Source organism: Trichomycterus rosablanca, chromosome 11, assembly GCF_030014385.1.
Source record: "Trichomycterus rosablanca isolate fTriRos1 chromosome 11, fTriRos1.hap1, whole genome shotgun sequence".
In the NCBI taxonomy this organism is placed as follows: Eukaryota; Metazoa; Chordata; class Actinopteri; order Siluriformes; family Trichomycteridae; genus Trichomycterus; species Trichomycterus rosablanca.
The window spans coordinates 35,714,462-35,736,484 of NC_085998.1; the positions used below are offsets into that span (position 1 = coordinate 35,714,462).

Here is a 22,023-nt window from a genome sequence, read left to right on the forward strand (position 1 = left end):
TACTCAAGTATTCCTGCTCTGCTGAGGCATTGCCAAATAGAAATGTGAGGAGAAAACTGGTGACCTGGAGGTCAGGATCAGTCAGCTACAGTTCACTCAAGTGGGGCTGGGTCATAATAGGAAAAGACTAAATAGACTGAATGTTCTGGTACAACTGTGAGACAATAAGTGTGACTTTTTGCCTGGTGTACTTTGTGTAAAAGGCAGTTTTACCCACCACAGTGGGAGTCTGAGTGTAATGTAGTGTGTCACTAGCACTGCGGGAAATGGCTTAACAAGTACCTATCAGTGTCAGTCACACAGGACTACCACTAAGCTCATGATTTATCTCCTTTATGTATTTATTTATTTTTTATTGAATGATTTCCTAATAAGACGGTCTTTTTCTCATGCCTCGCTTCATGTCTTCACCTCTGGCAGTGGGGCGAGCTAAAAATAAACATCTGATGTGAGGGCGGAGTTGAGTTGAGCTGAGCTGGACGATGTGTCTGGTTTAGTCCAGAGTCAGTCAGACTAAGACATGAGACAACTGAACGTGACTAATGGAGAAAATAGTGGAAATGTGAATTGTGTGGTAATACAGGGAGTAATTGCAGTGTAGTCTGGGTAATAAATGCAGAGGCTGTAAAAAATTGCAGACTACACAGAGTTTGTAGAGAAACAGATCAGCTGTGCAAGCAGAGATTTATTCCATATGATTGTGTGGAAAGTTTGAGAACTACTTTATAACCTCTACAGCAATCTTATGACCGTATGAACAGCATAATTAGACATGGTTTTAAAGCAATCATTTTATTTAATAAATAAAAAAGGCTATACAACACCTACGTATATCAACTATGTGAATAAGTGACCCCTTCCCTGAATATAAATAGTTGTGGAGGAATTCTGGTCTACTTTCCTTTGCAGAATAACTTTATTTTAGACACATTACAGAGCTGCATGTTAAAGTTCATGCCACAGCATATCAATAAAAGTTCAAGTCAGTGCTTTAATCGGATCGCTCCAAAACCTCAATTTTGAGGTTACTTACTTAATTCATTTTAAATATCATATAATTTTTGATGTTAGGCTATAATAATGGGTGACATGTATGTGCCTGATGGGCATGACATGTAGTTGGTGTTCTAGTTTATCCTCTTCAATTTCAAACCATTAACTAATGGACTCCACTGTGCACTGAACCATTTTCTATTTTATTTACTAGAATGTAAATAAAATGTGTGACTAGCAACAAACTTTAGTTTTGTTCCTTCAAAGTACAGATTTTGGAAATTTCTAGCACAGCAGCCATTAATACCTGACATCCCAGTCGTTTAGTGGTTCTTGAATTTTATCTGACCATCCTGACAAAAGCCTTCACAGTCTAAAGAGACAAAACAACACCGCACTTTACAGTCATAGAAATATGGACAGTCAATTATCACAATAACCTGTGTAGCCGCATCCATTGTTAACAGATCTATAACACATGAATAAGTAATAAAATGATTACAGCTCTGTGGGGAGGGCCTTTGTCTCAGAAAAATGACTGTGTTGATAAACTTCACTGACCTGCAACCTTACTTGATCCTCACTTGACAAAAACCTTTGGGATGAATTTGAACATGAATTGTGAAGCAGGCATTCTAGTTCGATATGGGAACCTGACTAAGTTGAAGCCACAAATATATTTATACACAAAACAATGTAAAAACTATTTAATTTAACTATTAAAAAAATGATACCACGTCTATATCTATAGTGTAACAGCTTTCTTGTGCCAAAAAGGAAAGGTGAACAGGGTGTTTGATGTCAGACTCACGAGTAAGCTTTTTACATACTTAAAATGTAAAACTGTACAAATGACCAGGAAAGAGGAAATAATAGATAGGAAGTGTGTGTGTGTGAGGTTGAGGGGGGGTTTGTTATGTCATGCGGAAAAAGAGAAATCTACCCCCCCCCCACTGCTCCCTCCCTCTCTCTCGCTCGCTCTCTCGCTCACTTGGCCAGGCTTTCTCAGTTGGCTCCACTCTCTATTCAGCTTTGACTTGTGTGTACTGAGCTGTGCTGGCAAAGTGTGTGTGTGTGTATGCGAGAGCTGGTGGAAGTACTTACGGCTTCAGTACGCTCGAGTTTAATATCAGCTGAGGTGCTTTATATAGATCAAGAGAAAGAAAAAGAAATTAAGAACTCAATAAGAACTCACACCTACACTTATTATTAGATTTGTAGAAGAGGAAACTAGAGGAAGTTCACAGAGTGCCAGTGTTGCTGATGGTCAGTTCCAGGCTACCTGTGTTGACCTTTTTAACAAGAGGGATGTAATCCTTGTGTGCTTCACACACTGACTCTGTACATATCCAGTCCTGATCCATCTTCATCTCAGGTGCCGCTCCGAAGATCTGGACCTCTGCTGGTAGCCTCGTTCACAATGGACTACGTCTGGGGGTTGGCAGTACTGCTGTTTGGGCTCTGGATGCCCCAAAGAGGAGCTGATGCCCAACGCACCAAGGAAAACGTACCCCGACTCAAACTCTCCTACAAAGGTGAGAGCTCTTAATGTCCACTACTGCTGTTGCTCATGCTGCTCACTGGTTTAGAACAAGGCAAACTGGTTTCCACATGCTGATCAAGTCTCAACTGACTTTATCTGACTTATCATGTTTATTACAGCAATAAATAATTTAATATGTAAAACCTGATGTAAATGAGTTTTAGTGTGAATTGCTGGTAATTCTGCATGAATTTAGATTTAAAAATGTCCTATATATATATATATATAAATAATATTGTTGTTCTAATCATTTAAAGAAATGATCAGAACATAATTGGGATACCTTAAGCAATTAGATTATTTACTAAAGATTTAATTAGTTAATTGTAGATATTAAATGTGACTGTTACTGTATCTATTAAACATTTTACATGCTTTTAAATGAAATAAAGAAATCATATTATAGTGGGACAGAATGCTCTGCAGTTGGTTTTACTTTGCTAGATCTGTAGATTAACAACAATTCAATTAAATAAATTAAAGTATGAGGTTTTTATAATATTGAAGATAGGTTGCTGCTGATAGTTAAAATAAAGCCTGTTTCTTCTTTGCCGTTGCTAAAAATACAATAAATTGCAAATGTGGTCAGTTTTTGTTGTACTTAAAAAGGTTTTGCGGCTAATAAAAAGGTGTGGTCAGTTTTTGTTGCTGTTGAAAATTATGTAACCAGTTTTATTGCTATTTAGTAAGAAATTGTATTTTTTTTTCTTAATATTAAAGACATTTGTCTAATTAGAAATTAGTCATTACAGCCTGAGTGACCTCAGCATGGCATCAAAATACAAAAAAAATAAAATAATCAAAGTATATAAGAAAATCATCATCATCACCTCTTAGTTATTTTTGCTGGGGATGAAGATTTTTCTTTTTTTAGTCATTTTTTTATTGTAGTCAGTGGCGTGATCAGTTTGCACTGCTGTTAATAAAGATACTGACAATTTTTTTCCTAATATTGAAGCAAATGTAGTCGGTTTTGTCTGACAGATGTGATCAGTTTTTGTTGTTGCTGATGATCCTATTGTTGCTAATATTAAGATCAACTGATTTACGTTGCTATTATGAAATATGTGTCTAATTTTTGTTGATATGAATTATGTAGCCTGTTTGTATTGAATAGAGAGCATTTTATTGGTATTATATATGTAATAATTGTAATCCTAGTGCTGTAGTCATGATCAGCTAATTGACAGGATTAATTTTGTTGATAGTGTAGATGTGATCTGTTGCTGGTGCTCTTGAGTTACATATGATGAGTTCATGTTGGTGGAATGGAACTGATGGAAGACGTTTTAGTTTGTGTTGAAGAAGAGATGATTGCTTGGGCTGCTTTTAATGGTATTAAATACATAATTTAATTAAAGTTTTTAATTCTATTTAAAACATTCTAGTGAGGAAGATGGGCTCAGTGTTTGATGCTATTAAAGTGCAGCTTCAGTGAGCCGGGTTTAATCCAGTTACTGTCTGTGTGGAGTGTGGCATGTTCTGCCTGTGTCCGTTTAGGTATAAGTAGGTAAATTGCTTTCTGTATGTTGCCCTTTAGTGTGTTTAGAATTAGTAGGTAAATTTGTGATACCCCAACATGGACTTCCATTGTTTACATCATGTATTCATGCACTATTTTTGGGAGAGGTTTTGAACCCATATCACTTAACATTTACAGCACTTTTAATTCAAAATTACTTACAGTTGTGACCATATATACAATTTAAGCAATTTAGGGTAAAGGGCCTTGCCCAAGGGCTTCAACAGTGGCAACCTGGCACTAGAGGCTCTTAAACAAGTGACCATCTGGCCAGTACTTTAACCACTGAGCTATCACTGCCCACTGCCCTTAATTTAAAAAAGCAGACAATATACATATGGATGTAAAGCCTGGACAGTGAAGAGGAAGAAAGACGCCTTCAGGCTTTTGAGTACAAGAAAATCTCAAAGAGGAAAATGATGAGCACTGAGCTAATTTACCAAATGGTCAGAACAGAAAAGGAGCCACTGAACCACATTACGTCTTACAAGTTCAGCATATGATGATGCACCCACATGACAACACTGAATGAACAGAGCATCAGTTCAACTCCCGGCATAAACAATTCACCTACAGGCATGTATGAGGGAAAGATAAAACTGAGGTATCCAACGGGAATTAAATAAAGACAGTGTAGCACTTAAACTAGCCTGTTAAACTGAGGATCCCATCAGCACCCAGTCTGCTTCTGTATTATTTTATATCATTGAATATCGTTTTAGTTTTAGTTTGATAACTATGAGAATATCTTCTGGTTACTCTGTTTTCATAACTAAAATACCACTCGGCATGAGAAAGTAAAACCTTGCGAAGGATTGACAAACTAAACAGGGCATGTTCAAACCTTTCATCCAATGTTTTTGAATAAAGCCCTGGACACACCATTGTTAAGGCCACAAATAAAAATGGAGAACGAGAAAATGAATAAATAAACCAAAAACAAGTTTATTTTTTAGTTTTAGTCAACAATAATGACAGTAGTTTTCATTTGAATGTATGCATTTTTTAATCACTATTTCTTTCCTCAGTAAATGTGTTAAATGGCATGTGAACAGATGTCTAACATTTACCGATTTGTAAATCTAACCATGTGCGCTGCTTTAATAGCTTTCCAGGTTCACGTGCAATGATGTGAGGAGTGTATGGGATGAATGAATGAGACTGTAGATGGAAATGCTTTAACTGCACTCTGGTTGTATTTGCATGCATAATTCCAGCCCTATTATCTTCCACTGCTTTGCAGAATATGCAGGGTTTTGTTTTTATCTTTTTTACTCTTTTATCTGTGGTTTGGCAATGTGCCTGTCTCACTGTCTCTGTCTTAATTATGCATCATTTATAGCACGGAAAATGGTAATTATAGACTCTTCTGATGTAAATGCTTAATTTTTTTTGCTGATGCTGACAGATGGCAGAAGGCCGTATTAACAATGCTTTAGAGGAATTTATTATTCCATGGTATTGTAAAAAATAGGACAATTAAACAATACTGTATGCATTTCATATTCATTTTACTTTTATTTTGTAACTGAAGTGTGAAAAAGAGACAGATATTGACAGTAAGGGCAAATCAAGGCTGTACTGTATCAACGTCCTCCCAATATTCAGATCTAATCAAAATTAGGATCCATTAGTGTTCCCATTAGTTTTTGATGGCAGGAAACCCCCATCCCCAAGAAGCCAGGTAGATTTGTTCCCCCAATATCCAATTAGCGGCTACAGCTTAGTTAAATAAAGCTGTGCTGTTTTCGTCTCTTAGATTTTAAATGAACTGACAGCTCATTACTGTCTTTATTAATTATCCAGTAAAAAGCACCCAGCTCTTTTGTGAGGTAATGTTCGAAAGCTGTCCTGTTTAACAGTGACAGTTTAATTACTGATATTTCAGAGACCCGTGAGTGTGTGTGAGAATTAACAGGTTTTTACTGCAACAAATACTGACACCTACAGGCACCTAAATGGCATGTTAGGTAAGACATGCATGTGTTCAGACTGATCTGATCATAAAGGTCGACACACATCTGTGCAGATGAAAAGGGGGTTTAAAAAAGGAAAAAAAAAAAACATGTGTCTCTGGAATGTAGCAAAATTGTGGGGTAAGACTCACTAAAACTCCTTCACATTCTGTAAGCATATAACCTGGTCCGAAATTACTAGGTAGAGCCCTACAGATCCCTGTTAAACAATATAAACTGTTTTGATTTATGGTATATAGTGTGTAAAGTAGGTGTAGATAAATGTTTCTATGGTTACAAGTCTATAATTCTGCCTCTGTGACCTGTAATATAATAGAGAATAGAACCCCTTTATTTGTCATATATACTGTACATATACACGTCATGTATAAATGTACAGTACATTTAAATTCTTTCTTTGCTTATCTCAGCTTGTTTGGAAGTTGGGGTCAGAGCGCAGGGTCAGTCATTGTACGACGCCCCTAGAGTGGAGAGGTTAAAGGGCCTTGCTCAAGGGCCCAACAGTGGCTGCATGGCAGAGCTAGGATTAGAACTCTCAACCTTTCAGTTGATAGTCCAATGCTCTACCCACTAAGCTAGCACTGTCCCTGATTATCTTCCTTTTCAGAGTAAAACAACAACAACAGCAACAGCAGCTCCACACAATATATTGCATTCTGCGCTCGGGTGGCACAGTGGTCTATCACGCTAACCCATCAGGGTTCGAATTTCAGCTGTGCTATTGGCCGGCTGGGAGTCTACACAGAAATGACTGGCTATGTCTCGTCTTTGGAGCTAAACAAAGCCTTGTGATGGATTGGTCTTCTGTCCAGTGTATTCCTGCTTTGCGCCCATTGTTTCCCAGTGAAACCAGCTTGCTGTGACATTGACCAGGATAAAGTGATTAATAGAAATTAATACATTCACTATAAATCACAGTTGGGAAGCGGTTTGATCTGCAATCTTTTACAGGTCTACGCTGAGGCATACTTCTAAACCAAAATATTTTTAAAGTCCTAATCACTAACAGCATTTGAGATTCAGTTCCAGAAAACTACCATGCAACAGGCAATGGGGTGTTTTCAGGTTGAAGCATGGTTCAGTTGTTCTTATAATAATAAAGCCTAGCTATTACTCTCTTTATTATCCAGATTACAACCGTATTGTGCCTTCTTTGGATCTACAATATCAATATCAAGATCTACATTTTTTTAATAGAATAGTCATATATACATATACACATGTACAGTACATCGGAATTCTTTCTTCACATATACCAGCTTGTTTGGAAGCTGGGGTCCCTGGAGCAGAGAGGGTTAAAGTCCTTGCTCAAGGGCCCAACAGTGGCTGCATGGCAGAGCTGGGATTCAAACTTTTAACCTTTCAGCCCTACCCACCAGGCTACCATTGTTCCAGGGTTGATCTAATCGGGTTATAATCAATTCTTCCAGCTAAATGTATTTGGTAGAAATATGTCCACAAATCCCTCGGTGGAAAATACACCTACAGTATGTGCATACCTGTGATCACTAGTCAGTGCAGTCTAGCTAAGACAGGTTTATATGTTTTTATAATGTACCCAGTTTTACCACTTAACTCTGGACAAATTCCTTTTTGCTCCTGATTTAATGAACAATCTGCAGTTTAAACATTACATTTGTTTAAACTGTACTTTTGTAATACATACATATGTAAATAAGGGATGGTTCTGCAAAAAAGAGATAGCAAGGTATGGGCAATTTGCGACTGGCAGTTTTGCACATAATTTTCTCTGGCTTCCTAAATCAGGTGTAAACAAACTTGACTTGACCAGTAAACCTGAGGGTTAGATTGGGAATGTATGTGTGGGGGAACGTTTATGTGCCCCATATGAGCCCAGACCGAGATAACATTAACAGTCTTGCATAAATATAAACCAATGTGGCCTGACTGTATCAACAAACGCACTGTGTGTGACGATGCGTGTTAGTGTTTGCTTGTATGCGAGTGCCCTGTGAAGGGAAAAAGAAAGGAGAGATTAAAGGGTGCAGGAATTGTGTTGGTCTGCATGTGATATAAGTTTACAAATGATGACATTGTTCCCATACATGACTATCTAGATAGCTGAGACAACTATAATCTGGTGAAGGAATGAGGAAGATCTCTTTAAACTTTTTTTTAAGCTTTTAATCCAAAAATATGCCAAGAATCTAATAAGAGTTTAATAAGAGTTCTTCAGTTTCAGCTGGAGAATGTGAACATTCATTGTCTTTCTCACCGTTCTTCCACAGGCAGTTGATTTGTGTGCCAACATGGACACCTGAAACAACATCTACAAGGACTCAACGAAATTAGATTTGTTAATACCGCTGTTGGAAAAAGTTATTTAATGAATCGTCTTGGCAGTGCTGCTAACCCCTAACACTAAATTGTATAAAGGCTGGCATAAGCACTATGTGGACCTCTCCTAAATATTGAGTTTTAGGGTTTTAGCTACACCCATTGCTAAAAAGTGCAGACGATCAATTAATAAAATAAATGTTATGCTTGCAACCTTTTACTTTTAGGTTTGGTGTGAAGGAACTCCAGTGGCCTGCCCAAACTCTGGCCGCAACCACACTGAACACCTACAGGATGAACTGGAACATTGTAAGCCAGAAATGGGATGCCCAAAAGTATCATGGTCAGATGTCCACATACTTTTGTCCATATAGTGTACGTTAGTGGATTAGATTAGTAGAAACATTAAAAAATATAATAAAAAAAAAATTTAATTTAAAAAACATTATCACTTTAAATACTGTTCAATCCAACACCATGTTAAAGGAAGAGCAATGGTACCACAAGTAGTCTGAGTGCCACACAATTTTCTGGTCACTAAATGTAGCATTTTCTCCCTCTGTCCATGTGGGTTTTCTCTTGGGTACTTTTCCACCTTCAAGTCATGACTGGCCACTACACAATTAATCACTAATAGACATAGACATGCCCACCTCCTCACAGACAGTGATCATCTGTTACTCCAGCTGAACATCAGGATGTAAAAAACAACACATGTGGATTTAATAAATTGTCCTGATAGTTCTGAAGCAAACAGACAGTAGATGTGTCCTTTTTGAAGTGATTATCACTATGCCCTGACCCCTCTGAATGGTAAAAAGTCTTCTGTTTAAGGATGACCTTTATGATTGGCCCTTTAAAGTACGCACCTCATTTTTTGATTGAAACAACCCAACCAATAGCTGCTGTGTCCCACTTTAACGTGCCCTCCGTAGGGATGATCACCTTAAAATGGACCACAGCTGCTAAAGATTTTTTCCATGCATTATCACATGTACCACACCCCAGTTCACAAAGACACACATGTACACACACACATACACACTCATGCTTATACAGTATAAATACACACACTGGCCATGGATTGCAGGGAGGGCAGGATGTATGTGGGGTAGAGGAGTTTATTTTTATCACTCTCAGATGGGACTACTTCTTTGCCTCCATCTGTGCGCTCTTCCCTCTTTGTTGTTTTCTAAAACAATAGTGTGTGTGTGTGTGTGTGTGTTTGCAAGAGAGAGACGAGTACTGTATAAGTAAAAGATGGAGAAAAAAAATACAGAGTTTCTCTATTCATCAATCTCGTACATAAGCTAAGTAATATACTGTAGATTGGTAAAATGCATGGACGGGAAGGTAGCAATTAGATCGAGCAGCACTGTGATCATCAACGATTTAAAGTTTAGTCTATGGGGTAATTTTTTATACAATCAGATCACGAGTCTTCTTACAGTACAGCTTTTATTTCTTTCTGGTGACAAATTTTACATAACAGCAACTAATTTTGTTCATTTAAATAAAATAAAAATCCAAGAACTGTTTTCACACACTGATTCACCCAAAACCATTTTTAATATAAAAAAAGTAAATAATAAAATATTAGATTGATTTAATTATAGAAAAGGTTAAAAAAATTAACTCTGCCCCAATGCTAACTTTTAATGTTTCAAAAAATACAAATTGTGTAAAGCAAATATGAAGTTGGATTGGTGTCCTGACCAGGATGTGTTATTTGGTGTGTTACCAAATAGAACAGCACAGGTCATCACTTGAGAGAAATACAATTAAACAATCTACCAATAATTCATATACTACAACTGTCAAAAAATACAGTTAGAAATAATTACTGGACACAAATGCTTGTAATATCTTATACACCATGAGTACTTTTATACTTTTATACAATTGTTAGCGATGTGCGTGGACATTTTGGCCATGAAGAGTATACTAAATGTAATTAAGGATTAATATCAGCATTTTGTGTCATACAAATAAATTAAATCATACAGAATAGGTAACGTAAGCTCTATTAAAGGTATTAACATAAAGGATTTATTCATTGATGAGTAAAGCAGGGTAGATTTACATGTGTATGTATGCTCCCACATATCTAAAGGAACTGCTCACCACACAAACCTCAGTCCGATCCCTCCGCTCTACAAATTAAAATCGTCTTCTCCCCCCAAGAACCAAGCTCAGTACCATGGGTAATCGGGCCTTCTGTTCAAGCTCAGTACCATGGGTAATCAGGCCTTCTGTTCAAGCTCAGTACCATGGGTGATCGGGCCTTCTGTTCTGCTGCCCCTTCGCCTTTGGAATGCCCTCCCTGACCATTTGAGGGCACCACAGACGGTTGGGACTTTTAAAAAGGGACTCAAAATCTTTCGTTTTAGCAGAACTTTTGAGTAATTTTTAATTAATGTAGTAATTGCGGCTATTTTTTAAATTGCTTATTTTTTGTAGTGATGTCTTTTATCTTGTGGCACTTTGAGATTTGTATCAAATGTAAAGTGTGTTACAAATAAAATGTATTATTATTATTATGTAAAAATGCCATCTTTGTATGTTGTAATGACAACATTCTCTACTTGCAACTATTGTTCATTTATCACCACCCTGAAACATGTCGTGAGAGAGGACTAGTTCTTTCCTGCGTGGGTCAGAAACGTTACTGCATTAGCCTCACCCTAATGTGACATGATAACAGATGAGCTTTAGTTTGGTTTAACTGATCTAAACCAACAAACCCACACCTACAGAGGATTACATACAGTAATGGTATGCCCGGTTCCTGCAGGTTTTTTGACACTTTGTTATTACATGATCTTGGAAACGCTGAATCTTGACAGAATACAACTTGAGTGACTAAAGAATTAAAAAGGCAAAATAAGCAGGCATGTCTATTCACACCTGGTAAGATAAACTACATGGCCAAATATTGTTTAGGTTGTTTCTTTACTCCTGGGAAACTCAGAAAGATAAAGTTCTACTGGCATCTGCCAGACCTTGATTTTTCTGTCATGGTTCATTACTTCATAGATCGATAACTGAAGTTCGCTTTAATCCATTTTACCATCAAATCATTCATTTATTGTCTGTTTTATCACCACTTTATCCTGGTCTGGGTCGTGGTGGGTCTGCTTTATCACATCACAGGGCAGACACACACACACAGACACTCACACTTAGGGTCATTTTAGTAGCTCCTATTGGCATCACTATGTGTCATGGATTTGTGGGAGGAAACCTGAATGCTCGGCCTGGGAATTGGATCCAGGTTCCCTGATGTTCCCAGTGCTCAGAATAAATTGTGTTTGCTAATATCAAGCCTGAGTATAGAAACCCAGTTCATAAAGTCTCTTATGTCCAGTTCTCATGCTGACATTGCTTCTAGGGGCAGGTCACAACTCATCAGTGTTACCACCAAGGACATTTTAGCACTTAAAGGTTCTGTGCTGTGAGCTTGTGTTGAAATTTCCACCCGACAATAGCAGCCATTACAGTAGACTTATGCAGCCTTAGCAGGGCATGAATGTGACAGATTGATTCACATTTTATGACAGTAAAAGGCAAAATAATTTATAAAATGTATAAGTATAGATAATCAAATTAATGAAAGTAAATGAGGATTTTAGTATGAGCAGTTCCACTGCTAGTATTTTTCTGTTGATTAATAAGTACAGTAATAAATCCATTTAAAAGGATTGTCTATTCACTGACGAGACCACACAGACTACATAAGCATTCCTGTTCCTTGACTGACCATAAATGAAAAATGTTTAGCACATAGTCATGGATAAATAACTAAAGCTAACCTTAATCTCTAGATTCCAACCTAAGATATATGCCATATCATTCCTGTAACCGCCCCTGCATGTCTATAACATGTACATCAGTCTTAGGTTCAATTGTTTAAAAAATTAAATAGCTCTAACTCACAAGTAAAATGCTGGTGACTGTTTTTTCATCTGGCTCCTGGAAAGTGAACGCCGACATTCCAGCTCTACTTGGCTGCCTCGGGTGTCCTGCTGTTGGGCAGCTGTGGTTCAGACCCTACCACGTTCTCTCACTTAAGTTTAGCAAAAACAACCCACACTCGGTTCCTAATGCAGTGTGTCTGACAAGGGGTAACTAAAACACAGTGAAAGATTTGACTTGACAGGGGTTTGTGGTTTTATTTGCAAAAATCTCAAGGCAGAGGTACAAAAGGGCAAACCATAATGGTGGTCAGTTTCTAGACTATGTTCAGTCACCAATAATAACAGTCCAAATAGGCAAAGGCAGACAGAGTCAAATAAACACAATAAGGTCATCCAAGATACGCTGGATAACAAGGGAAGGTTGACAGGGCTCAGACTTGTAGGGTTCTTTTACAGGAAGCTGTCATAATCACTTACTAGTTGAAGAATTTGGAAATGATTGCCCTTCAGTCTTGTCATTTCATGAGACATGGCATAGTTTAATGTTACACACAGTCGCTCACACACCTAAATGTGTAAATGATCCAGAATGTTAGTACAGAGTCTTGGTATTAGCCAGAATCCCCATCATGCAGATGGAAAATGATGTACGGTGCCATTAAAATCTATAAACTGAGCCAAAAGGAGGCCCTGTAGTTTAACTCTGGAGTCAATGCCCTCCAGTGGCAGACAAGTAAACATCAGTTTTACCTTAATTTGATTTTACCATGACCAGCTGTACCTTGTGAAGTGTCACATGCAAAAAAAAAAAAAAAAAAAAAAAAAAAAAAGATTACTTCAGGCTGTGTGTCTGAGCAGTGAATACACTCAGTGTGGATCAGATGATTCAACGTTAAGTGAAGTTCTCTTTAGTAAAGGTGCATTATGTAAGAAGCACTTTAAACACAACGAGCCTCCAGTAACTCTTATATCTCTATTGATTGCAACAGCAAGCACACAGTGTGCACATGCTCTATTTTCTTATGTAAGAAACAGAGTGATCTGAGCTCATAGAGGGATAGAGTGAAGAATTATGGCTTGGCAGTGTAGCGTTATGTCAATTTGGGACTAGAATTTTTTAGTAAGAGACAGATCTGAACTGCAGGCAAGACAGTCAATCATTTCCTCCCCAATCTAGTTGTATCCAATTACCCGATTGCATTATGCTTCCTCTCTACTGATGTTGATCTCCACCCTGGATGAGGAGAGCCGAGACTCACACACGCTCCATCCTTTTCACCTGCAAGAGGCGAGTTTATATGCGGATCAGCTTTGTGTACGGAGAGTACACCCTGATCACATTATTCACTCGTCTTTGTGCAGGCGCTTTCAATCAGCCAGCAAAGGTCGTAACTGCATCAGTTATGTGGTCCTTTCAGACACCCACCTAGAACAACAGCCAATCGTTGTTGGTGTAGGCACCCAGCCTGCCGGATGGCAGAGCTGAGTTTTGAACCGACGAGTTCGAAATGTCAGGTCTGGTGCGCTACACTGTTTTACCGCTGCACCACCTGAGCGCCCAATCATACGCACTCTGTCTACAAAGTCATGCTGTGGTAGGGCATGCAGAATGAGGCCTTGCATTGTCTTGTTGACATAACTATGGACTGCCTGGTAAAACGACGTCACCTTGATGACAGCAAGACAATGCAATGACTCTTTAAAATTCCAATATATGTGTCCATCTCAATGATTCCTTCACATACGCATATGTCGTGGTCATTGACAGCTTTTGCACCTTGCTGATAACAGTCTGGATGGACCATTCTGTCTTTGGTACACAGAGCTTGATGACTGTGTGTCCCTAAAACAAGCTGAAACATGGACTCATCTGACCACACCACACATTTCGACTGTCTATTAGGTCTATCTGAGATGAGCTCAGGCCCAAAGAACTCGACTGCGTTTCTGCATAGAATTGATGTATGGCTTTCTCTTCGCTTAATAGTTTCAGGTTGCATTTCTTAATGCAGCAGTGTCTGGAACAAAGTGGTGAGCCATGACCCATCTTTGCTTGCAGAGTGAGCCTTTGGTGGATCTTCCTTTTATATCCGATCATGATTCGCTCACCAATCCACCTGCTTATTGTCAAATGTTTCAAAACTGTGTAACTTGAACTTTTTACTTTTATTTCCCCCCCGTTCCAACTGCTTGTTGTAGCCAAAACTTAAAGTAATTTCTTCAAACTTCAGGTGGATTAACAGCTAATATATATATATATATATATATGTTTACAAACAATTACGCTGCTGTTTTGAAACTGACTGGTTGTTCCTACTCAACAAATGCCGCTGCAGTGTGAACATGTGAGCACTAAGTTTAAGAGCCATGGTGTGTTAAGAACAGGTTTCCATTCACAGCCCAGTTGAGTTTTAACACCCCACATACACACACAAATGGACACACAGGCTGTAATAACAGGCTGAGGTGTCCAACATGCCTCTCTGGGTAGTAATGTTGCTCCTGGGTGCAGTTTTAAACAGGTTCTAGCAAGGCCACAGGGGAAAATATCATTTCCCTTTAGGTCAAAGTCTGTAATTAGACAGACATACCTTCCCCTGTGTTGGCCATTCTCACTTTTAGCTTTAGCCTTTTAACGTTTAGATTTTCCAAATACCTGCCCTGGTTTTTCTTTGTTATTTAAAAGCTTTACAATTACTAAAATAGAACTTACTAAACCTGAGAATATTTATTTCAAGTAATTTTACTGCCAACTAATTTATCCATACACACTGTTACTAATCATAACTAAGAGTTCTGGATGTTTTTAAGAATATTTATTGATACATACAAGCGATAAAGTAATTGTGTTCCCAATAGTTTAAACATGTTGTAATCTAACACACAGACTGGGAGTAGGTTTAAGCTATAACAAATAGCCAAAAATAAAAAGCAAGCTAGAGATACAATTTGAAACAGATAAAGTTGCTCATTAACTGATAACTGTGCTGTAGTTCAATTTTAATAACGAGTTGATAACTTGGTCCTGAAACATAATTTTTATTTTCTAATGTTAAGCAAATACAGGTTTTATTTCCACAATCCAAAATTCTGCTACATTAGCTGAGACAGTCAGGTCCCCAATTATATCATCATGTAATAAATAATATTTCGTTTTTTATTATTTAGATGTTTAATCAGTAAAATCAGTGCACGGTAGGTCACGTCTTCCAAACCTAATAGCTATTTTTAAATAGCTAAGTTAAAAAAAAATGGGTTAAATCTGACCTGGTTATGGATACAAGCTAACCTGGCATTGCTCTCCTACAGGCCACACAGCCTAAATCTCTGTCCTAAGAATAATTTATGATGCAGACAAGAAATACTTCTCTGCTTTTGAGAGAAAGATAGATCAAGAAATAGAAGAAGAAGGAAGCAAGCCAGTGATCTACGCTTTCTCATGGCCAAAACCACACTCATGGTCACATTCACCCTGAGGACTAGAAGATAGCTCTCTATGCTCATTCGCTTAGCTAGCTCTGACGGCTGAGAAGCAAGTTGAGTTTGGAAAATATGAATAATATGAACAGTAATCTTTCTAACCTAATGGACATAATAATATAGTACAAAGTGTCACGTAAGATGATCATGGTTTGGTTAAACATTTATGGAACTGTTCACCACTGCAAATATGTCTACTGTATTTAACTAAAAAATCCTCTCTTTTATTACAGAAATGCTGGAATCTAACAACTTACTTACTTTCAACGGACTGGCCAACAGCTCAACGTACCACACGTTTCTGCTGGATGAGGAAAAGGGTCGGCTCTTTGTCGGAGCGAAAGACCACTTATTGTCATTCAATTTGATTGACATCAACATGGACCAGCAGTTGGTAAGAGCAGTAAAAACTAAATCATTCTTAAAGTGTTTCAGTTATTTTATTGTAGTTTATTATTTACACCTGCTGCTTCTTATTCCTGTCTCAATGTCTTTCCCTTTTTCTCTTTTTGTGCTTTATTGTAAGTATGCCTTAAATAGTTTCTCAAACCTTGTTTTTTTTTTTTTTATGTTTTTTCCTGTGTTTTCTGAGATTGCTTTTCTCTTGGTTTATCTACACCATAACCTGGTATGACATGGTGGCAATGCATAGCAATATATGCAATATGTGCTGAAGAACTGTTTTTTTTTTGGCTTGTTCTCCCTGTATTGGTGTTGGTACTCTAGATATACAAATACACATACATAAAAAGTACCTTTAGTTTTGGATTAAGGCATGATGAGGTTCTGTAGTATGTAGTCATAATTAAGTGCATGTAGGCTATTGAGTTCAGGCTGTTGTCAGGCTCTATTTTCCCAGTACAGGGAATCAGTATCCAGTAGAAGGTGGTTATGAATATTTTAGTTCAGAGCTGTCATGCAGATTGCCGTGCTCTCTGGACTAAGAGCAGTATTTCTCTTACCTGAATAAATAATACAAATTAAATGCAACAAAGTGCAGACAAATAAAACTGCAGCTACAGTGATTGACACACATGTAAGCCATTTTATAAAGGCACAACTGCAGGTTAAAGAACCTTATTTCATTTGAACGTTATTACCTTAGTCTGGAGGTTTTCTGTAATATAGATGCTGTGTGCTATTTTATTTGTCACCGACATTATGCTTACACTTTTACACATGTCATGAGGGTTACTCATCCTCACACAAGGTTCATCAAGGTTATTTCGAACAGTCATGGACAATTTAGTATCTCCAATTCACCTCACTTGCATGTCTTTGAACTGTGGGAGGAAACCGGAGCAACCAGAGGAAACCCACACAGACACGGGGAGAACATGCAAACTCCACACAGAAAGGACCCGGACCACCCCACCTGGGGATCGAACCCAGGACCTTCTTGCTGTGAGGCGAAAGTGCTACCCACTTAGCCACCGTGCCGCCCGGACTTCTGAATGGTAGAAATTAGTACAACACATCTACTAATCTGTTTGAGTCAAGTTACTTTTGCAAATGCACAGTTCATTTTGAACTATCATTAATGTAAGAAACTTCTAGTCTCAAATCCTTGGGATGCCAGATACTACATTAATTCTCAGGTTTACCGGAAAGTTAGCAGTAATCATGTCTTACCTGCATTTTGACATTTTGCTGTGATAAAGCTTCCAATTTGTGCACAATGTTTCTGGTGCGCTTGCATTACAATTTGTTTGACAGCATCTTCTGATACGTAGTGATTTTAATTCAGAGTCTGAACCTTCTGTTAACAGCTCAGCAAAGTGTGGATTGTTGCTGCACACTGTTTCAATAATCTGGCAACCTTAAACGCCATTGATTGGCCACTGTACTTTTCAAAACAACACTTCCTCAAGAAACATTTAATCAATACATAATAAAATACCTGAATAAAAGTAAAAATGTAAATAAAGCAATTAATGGCAATTAATAATTACTATTAAATAGTTAATAGTTGTTTTTATAAATGTAGGGGTAAAAATACATGCTGTTTAATGCGGCACATGATCAGGGCTGCAGTGTGAAGGGCTGTGTCTCAATCTGCACACAATATCATTTACAGTGTGTTTGAACTATAAGCCTCGCGTTGGCAGAAACCTAATTTAGCGCACTATTTAGTATATAGGATAGTATTTGGGACACAGCCGCTGTGTTCAGCCTAAATAGCGAGTTTCTTGTCGACATTTTTATGAGCAAGTGATGCTTCTTATCCATTAAATTACTCTGATATGTCTTGTGTTATTATTGAAATATGTTTGATGTTTTAATGTTCTATCCTGATATTTGATGTCTTTCAGTCCTTACATTTTCACACTCAGATGTGTAAAATTTAGACATTAACAAAGTCCATTTAAACACCTGGTGAAAGAAAAACGTCCAACTCTTTAACAGCTGTGAGGCAGGAAGTAAAGTTCAATTACCCAGCACTTGTATTTCCTTCTCTACTGGGGGATTTAAAATCTGCCTGATGGATTTCACCTTTACATAGAAAGCACATTAGTCTCCCAGTACAAATACAACACTGTACCAACAGCAGCAGCTGCTGCACATGTTTACATGAATTGAAAACTAATACATTATTTACTTCCTCATTATGGCTGAAATGTGACTAGACTAAACACTAACTTGGGGTGTTTTTTATGCAATAACTCTTTTAAAAAAAAAATTATTTACTTTGATAGATTTCCTGGCCGCCCCCTTCTTCACATCGAGATGAGTGCAAGTGGGCCGGAAAGGATGTTCAGGTGAGTCAGCTTCCATGTATTCAATTGCTGTAATGTAGGTCCGCAAGAACATATCTAGAGTATTAATGAATCAATTAATTAGACATACTACACCCATTAACTGGTTGCACCACCTTTAGAAGGAATCACTACAACTAATACAACTCAATATAACTGATGACTATCAACCATTATCCCAATTATAAAATCCAATCATGTAAATGCCCTACAAGCACTCTCTGGTTCCCATTTATAAATCCTATTTTGTCCTATTTTTATATTGTGAAGATAGATAGATAGATAGATAGATAGATAGATAGATAGATAGATAGATAGATAGATAGACAGATAGACAGATAGATAGATAGATACTTTATTAATCCCGAAGGAAATTGATGTTCTGAGTTGAGTTATTTTACTCTCTTACTGCAAACTCATGTATTTCAACAACTTTTTGTTCTCTGATTTCCAAATTTTTCTCAGACTGCATAGTAATTCTGTAGAAACTATGACATGCTTGGTGGCCCTTCAGTTGTGGACAATCAAGCCTGGCTGTGTTCAGCCACCTTGGCTCAATTTTGGTTAACATTAATTGGGTAACCACAGGGGTAAATCCTGTATAATATGGGTGTTCTGTTTTCTTACATACCTCAAACATTGAATAAATGAAACTATAACATAAACATAACATAATAAAATAAATAAACTCATTGCACTTTAAAATTTCCAGGTGTAGCTATCACGCAATTGCTAATACATTCTATCACAGATACAGCCTAAGGCTCTACACTGAAAGCAAGAGCCAAAGCAATACTTTCTTTTCATCACCAGAAAGGCACTTCAAGCTCTGTTGACTTCCAATATCACTTACCTGAATAGCAATAAAAGGTTTTTTGTATGGTTTTTGATGTAAACATGGTGACTGTGATTAGCGACGACTTAATGAAGGATGGCTTTCATGTGACGAGTGGGTGCTGATAAAGGAAGAGCGACTGACTGAAGCTTTAGAGATGCTGACTGAAGCTTGTTATTCCTGAAGTGGAACAATGTTAAGTTTGTGGCTGTTGAAAGCTGCTGAAAGCCAAGAGCAGCTGCCTGAATGAAGGACCTCCTCTTCCATTTAACAGAGAGATCAACACATGGTATAAAGCACTTGTGGAAAACCTACTCACAATGTCATAACAAATGATCTGCTGTGGTCTCACAACTGCAAATCCTGATGAATTTGCATAATCCTGCGTATAACAGTGAATAGTTAAGGGGTATCGGTGGGGGGTATCGTTGGATCTGTGGTAAGGGCTCTGGACTATCACTCTAAAGGTTGAGAATTCGACCAGCCGATGCTTAACTCTCTCACGCCATGTAATGACGGACCTTGGTCTCTGACCCCATCTTCCAAAAAATCGTGAATATAAGAAAAAATGAATTTTACTGTGTGGCCATTAATGAATTTTCTTCTTCTTAACATCAGGTCTGCATTCCGACAGTATGTAGACGTTCTAAATTTTAGGCACACAAGTAAGATGATTTATGGAAGAGGGGCAACACATTTCATGTGCAAAATTACCATGACCAGTCACTGTACTGTTAAAGAGGATTGTGAAGTTTTATTATTTAATCAATACATAATACTATTGAAAAAAAGATACACGATAAAAATGGATTAATGCAAATTAAATAAGTGACAGATGTTTTAGAGATGTAGCAATCATACTGTATGAGTATACACTTTATCCTGCTGTGATAGTACTGCAGTTATGTATGAGAGTCAGATTGATAATGAACTGTATGGCATGTGTATGTCAGTTCAATCAACTCTTGCTTTACTCCTTTTTTCCGAAGCATGTTTTCCTGTAAAGCTTTTCCATTCTGCGTGAGTTTGTTTTGTTAGGCTTGTTCAGACGTGTGTGTGTGTGGAACATACACACACACATACACACCATCAAACCACACCATGAGCAATGATACAACAACAGCTGTATCTGTTTTGAGCAGGGTAATCCTGGGGCAATTCTGTTACTAGCATCCAGTTATCCCCTGAGGAATACATGTATTATATAAGTGTAAGGAATTATGTAGAGTGTGTGAATTTGTGTTGTCCTGCTGTGGATCAGCACCCTGTCCAGGGTGTGTTCTGGCCCGTGTTGAGATTTTCTGGGTGGGTCCCTACAGCCATGACACTGCCTGTGAGGCATGATGTACCCATGGGTTTATTTTTGGGTACACTTACTCACCCTAAGTGTAAGTTATTAAGTAAAGTGTGTGAATTTGTGTTGTCCTGCTGTGGATCGATGCCCTGTTCAGGGTGTGTTCTGGCCTGTGTTGAGATTTTCTGGGTGCTCTTTACAGTCATGACCAGGATAAAGCACTAATAATAAAATTTTTTAAGGGTTTTGACTTGTAACTTACTGGCTCATGTTTAGCAGGTGGAAATTTCTGACTACTGTTGTAGTTTTTGTGTCAAACCGGTCACACTGGGGTGTCACATTAATGACTTCATCACTGTGAAAGCAGTTGCCCAACTTCACAAAAATGGATAAAAAAAATAGATTTAAAATGAATTTCATGTTTAAATGGAATAGTAAATACATTACTTATGTGTACAACATACTTATCAATTTATTGCTATTTGTCTTTGCAGAAGGAATGCTCAAATTATATCAAAGTGTTGCAGCCATTTAATCAGACTCACCTGTATGCATGTGGAACTGGAGCCTTTCACCCCACCTGTGCTTATGTAGAGGTGGGCAAACGGCCAGAGGTAAATATCCTCTCACATGGTCTGTAGATAATGATTGTGATGATTATTTATTATTATTATTATTATTTTACATTTGTACAAAAATGTGCAGTAATTGCACTGCAGTAATTACTCACACATTGTTAAGACCGAGACAGACAATTAGTTTTCATATATTTGTGTGTTGGATGCAATTTAGGACAATATCTTCAGATTGGAAACCTCCCAGCTTGAGAACGGCCGTGGAAAGAGCCCCTATGATCCAAAACTGATGACTGCATCACTACTTATCGGTGAGTATGTACTCTGTGTGTGTGTGTGTGTGTGTGTGTGTGTGTGTGTGTGTTTGTGTTTAAGATGTGATATGGAGCTACTGAGTTGAAACCCAATACCTTTGATTAACAGCATCTCTAGGAGGATAAAAGATCAGACTGTTCTTGTCTTTGTGCTGTTAAATATTTCATTTCATTTTAAAGGTCACACATGCGAACACACACACACACACCATATCTCTCTGTATGCCTACATCTTTGTCCACAGAGTAGATGTACAAATGTGGGAGGTGCAATTCAAAGTTTGCTTTAATTTGGCCACAATCAACTTGAAATGAACCTGACGTTAACATCAGTTTACTAAAGCTGTAGCTAAATGTTTTGGTTAGTTAATTGGAGGGCAGTGGTAGCTCAGCGGTTAATGTACTGGACTAGTAACTGGAAGGTCACAGGTTCAAGCCCCACATCTGCCAGATTGCCACTGTTGGGCTCTTGAGCAAGGCCCTTAACCCTCAATTGCTTGCAATGTATACTGTCTCAATTG

General features: G+C 37.8%; 1 protein-coding gene across 1 annotated transcript in view; it reads left to right on the top strand.

Annotated features, from left to right (window-relative positions):
* Positions 1 to 2,413: 2,413 nt before the first annotated feature.
* sema3ab (sema domain, immunoglobulin domain (Ig), short basic domain, secreted, (semaphorin) 3Ab) overlaps positions 2,414 to 22,023 on the top strand; it is a 31,658-nt gene continuing 12,048 nt past the window's right edge. The window contains exons 1-5 of the mRNA XM_063004280.1: positions 2,414 to 2,528; positions 15,963 to 16,123; positions 18,426 to 18,488; positions 21,109 to 21,228; positions 21,407 to 21,500. Of these exons, the coding sequence (XP_062860350.1) occupies positions 2,414 to 2,528; positions 15,963 to 16,123; positions 18,426 to 18,488; positions 21,109 to 21,228; positions 21,407 to 21,500 (553 nt within the window). The remainder of the gene's footprint in view (positions 2,529 to 15,962; positions 16,124 to 18,425; positions 18,489 to 21,108; positions 21,229 to 21,406; positions 21,501 to 22,023) is intronic.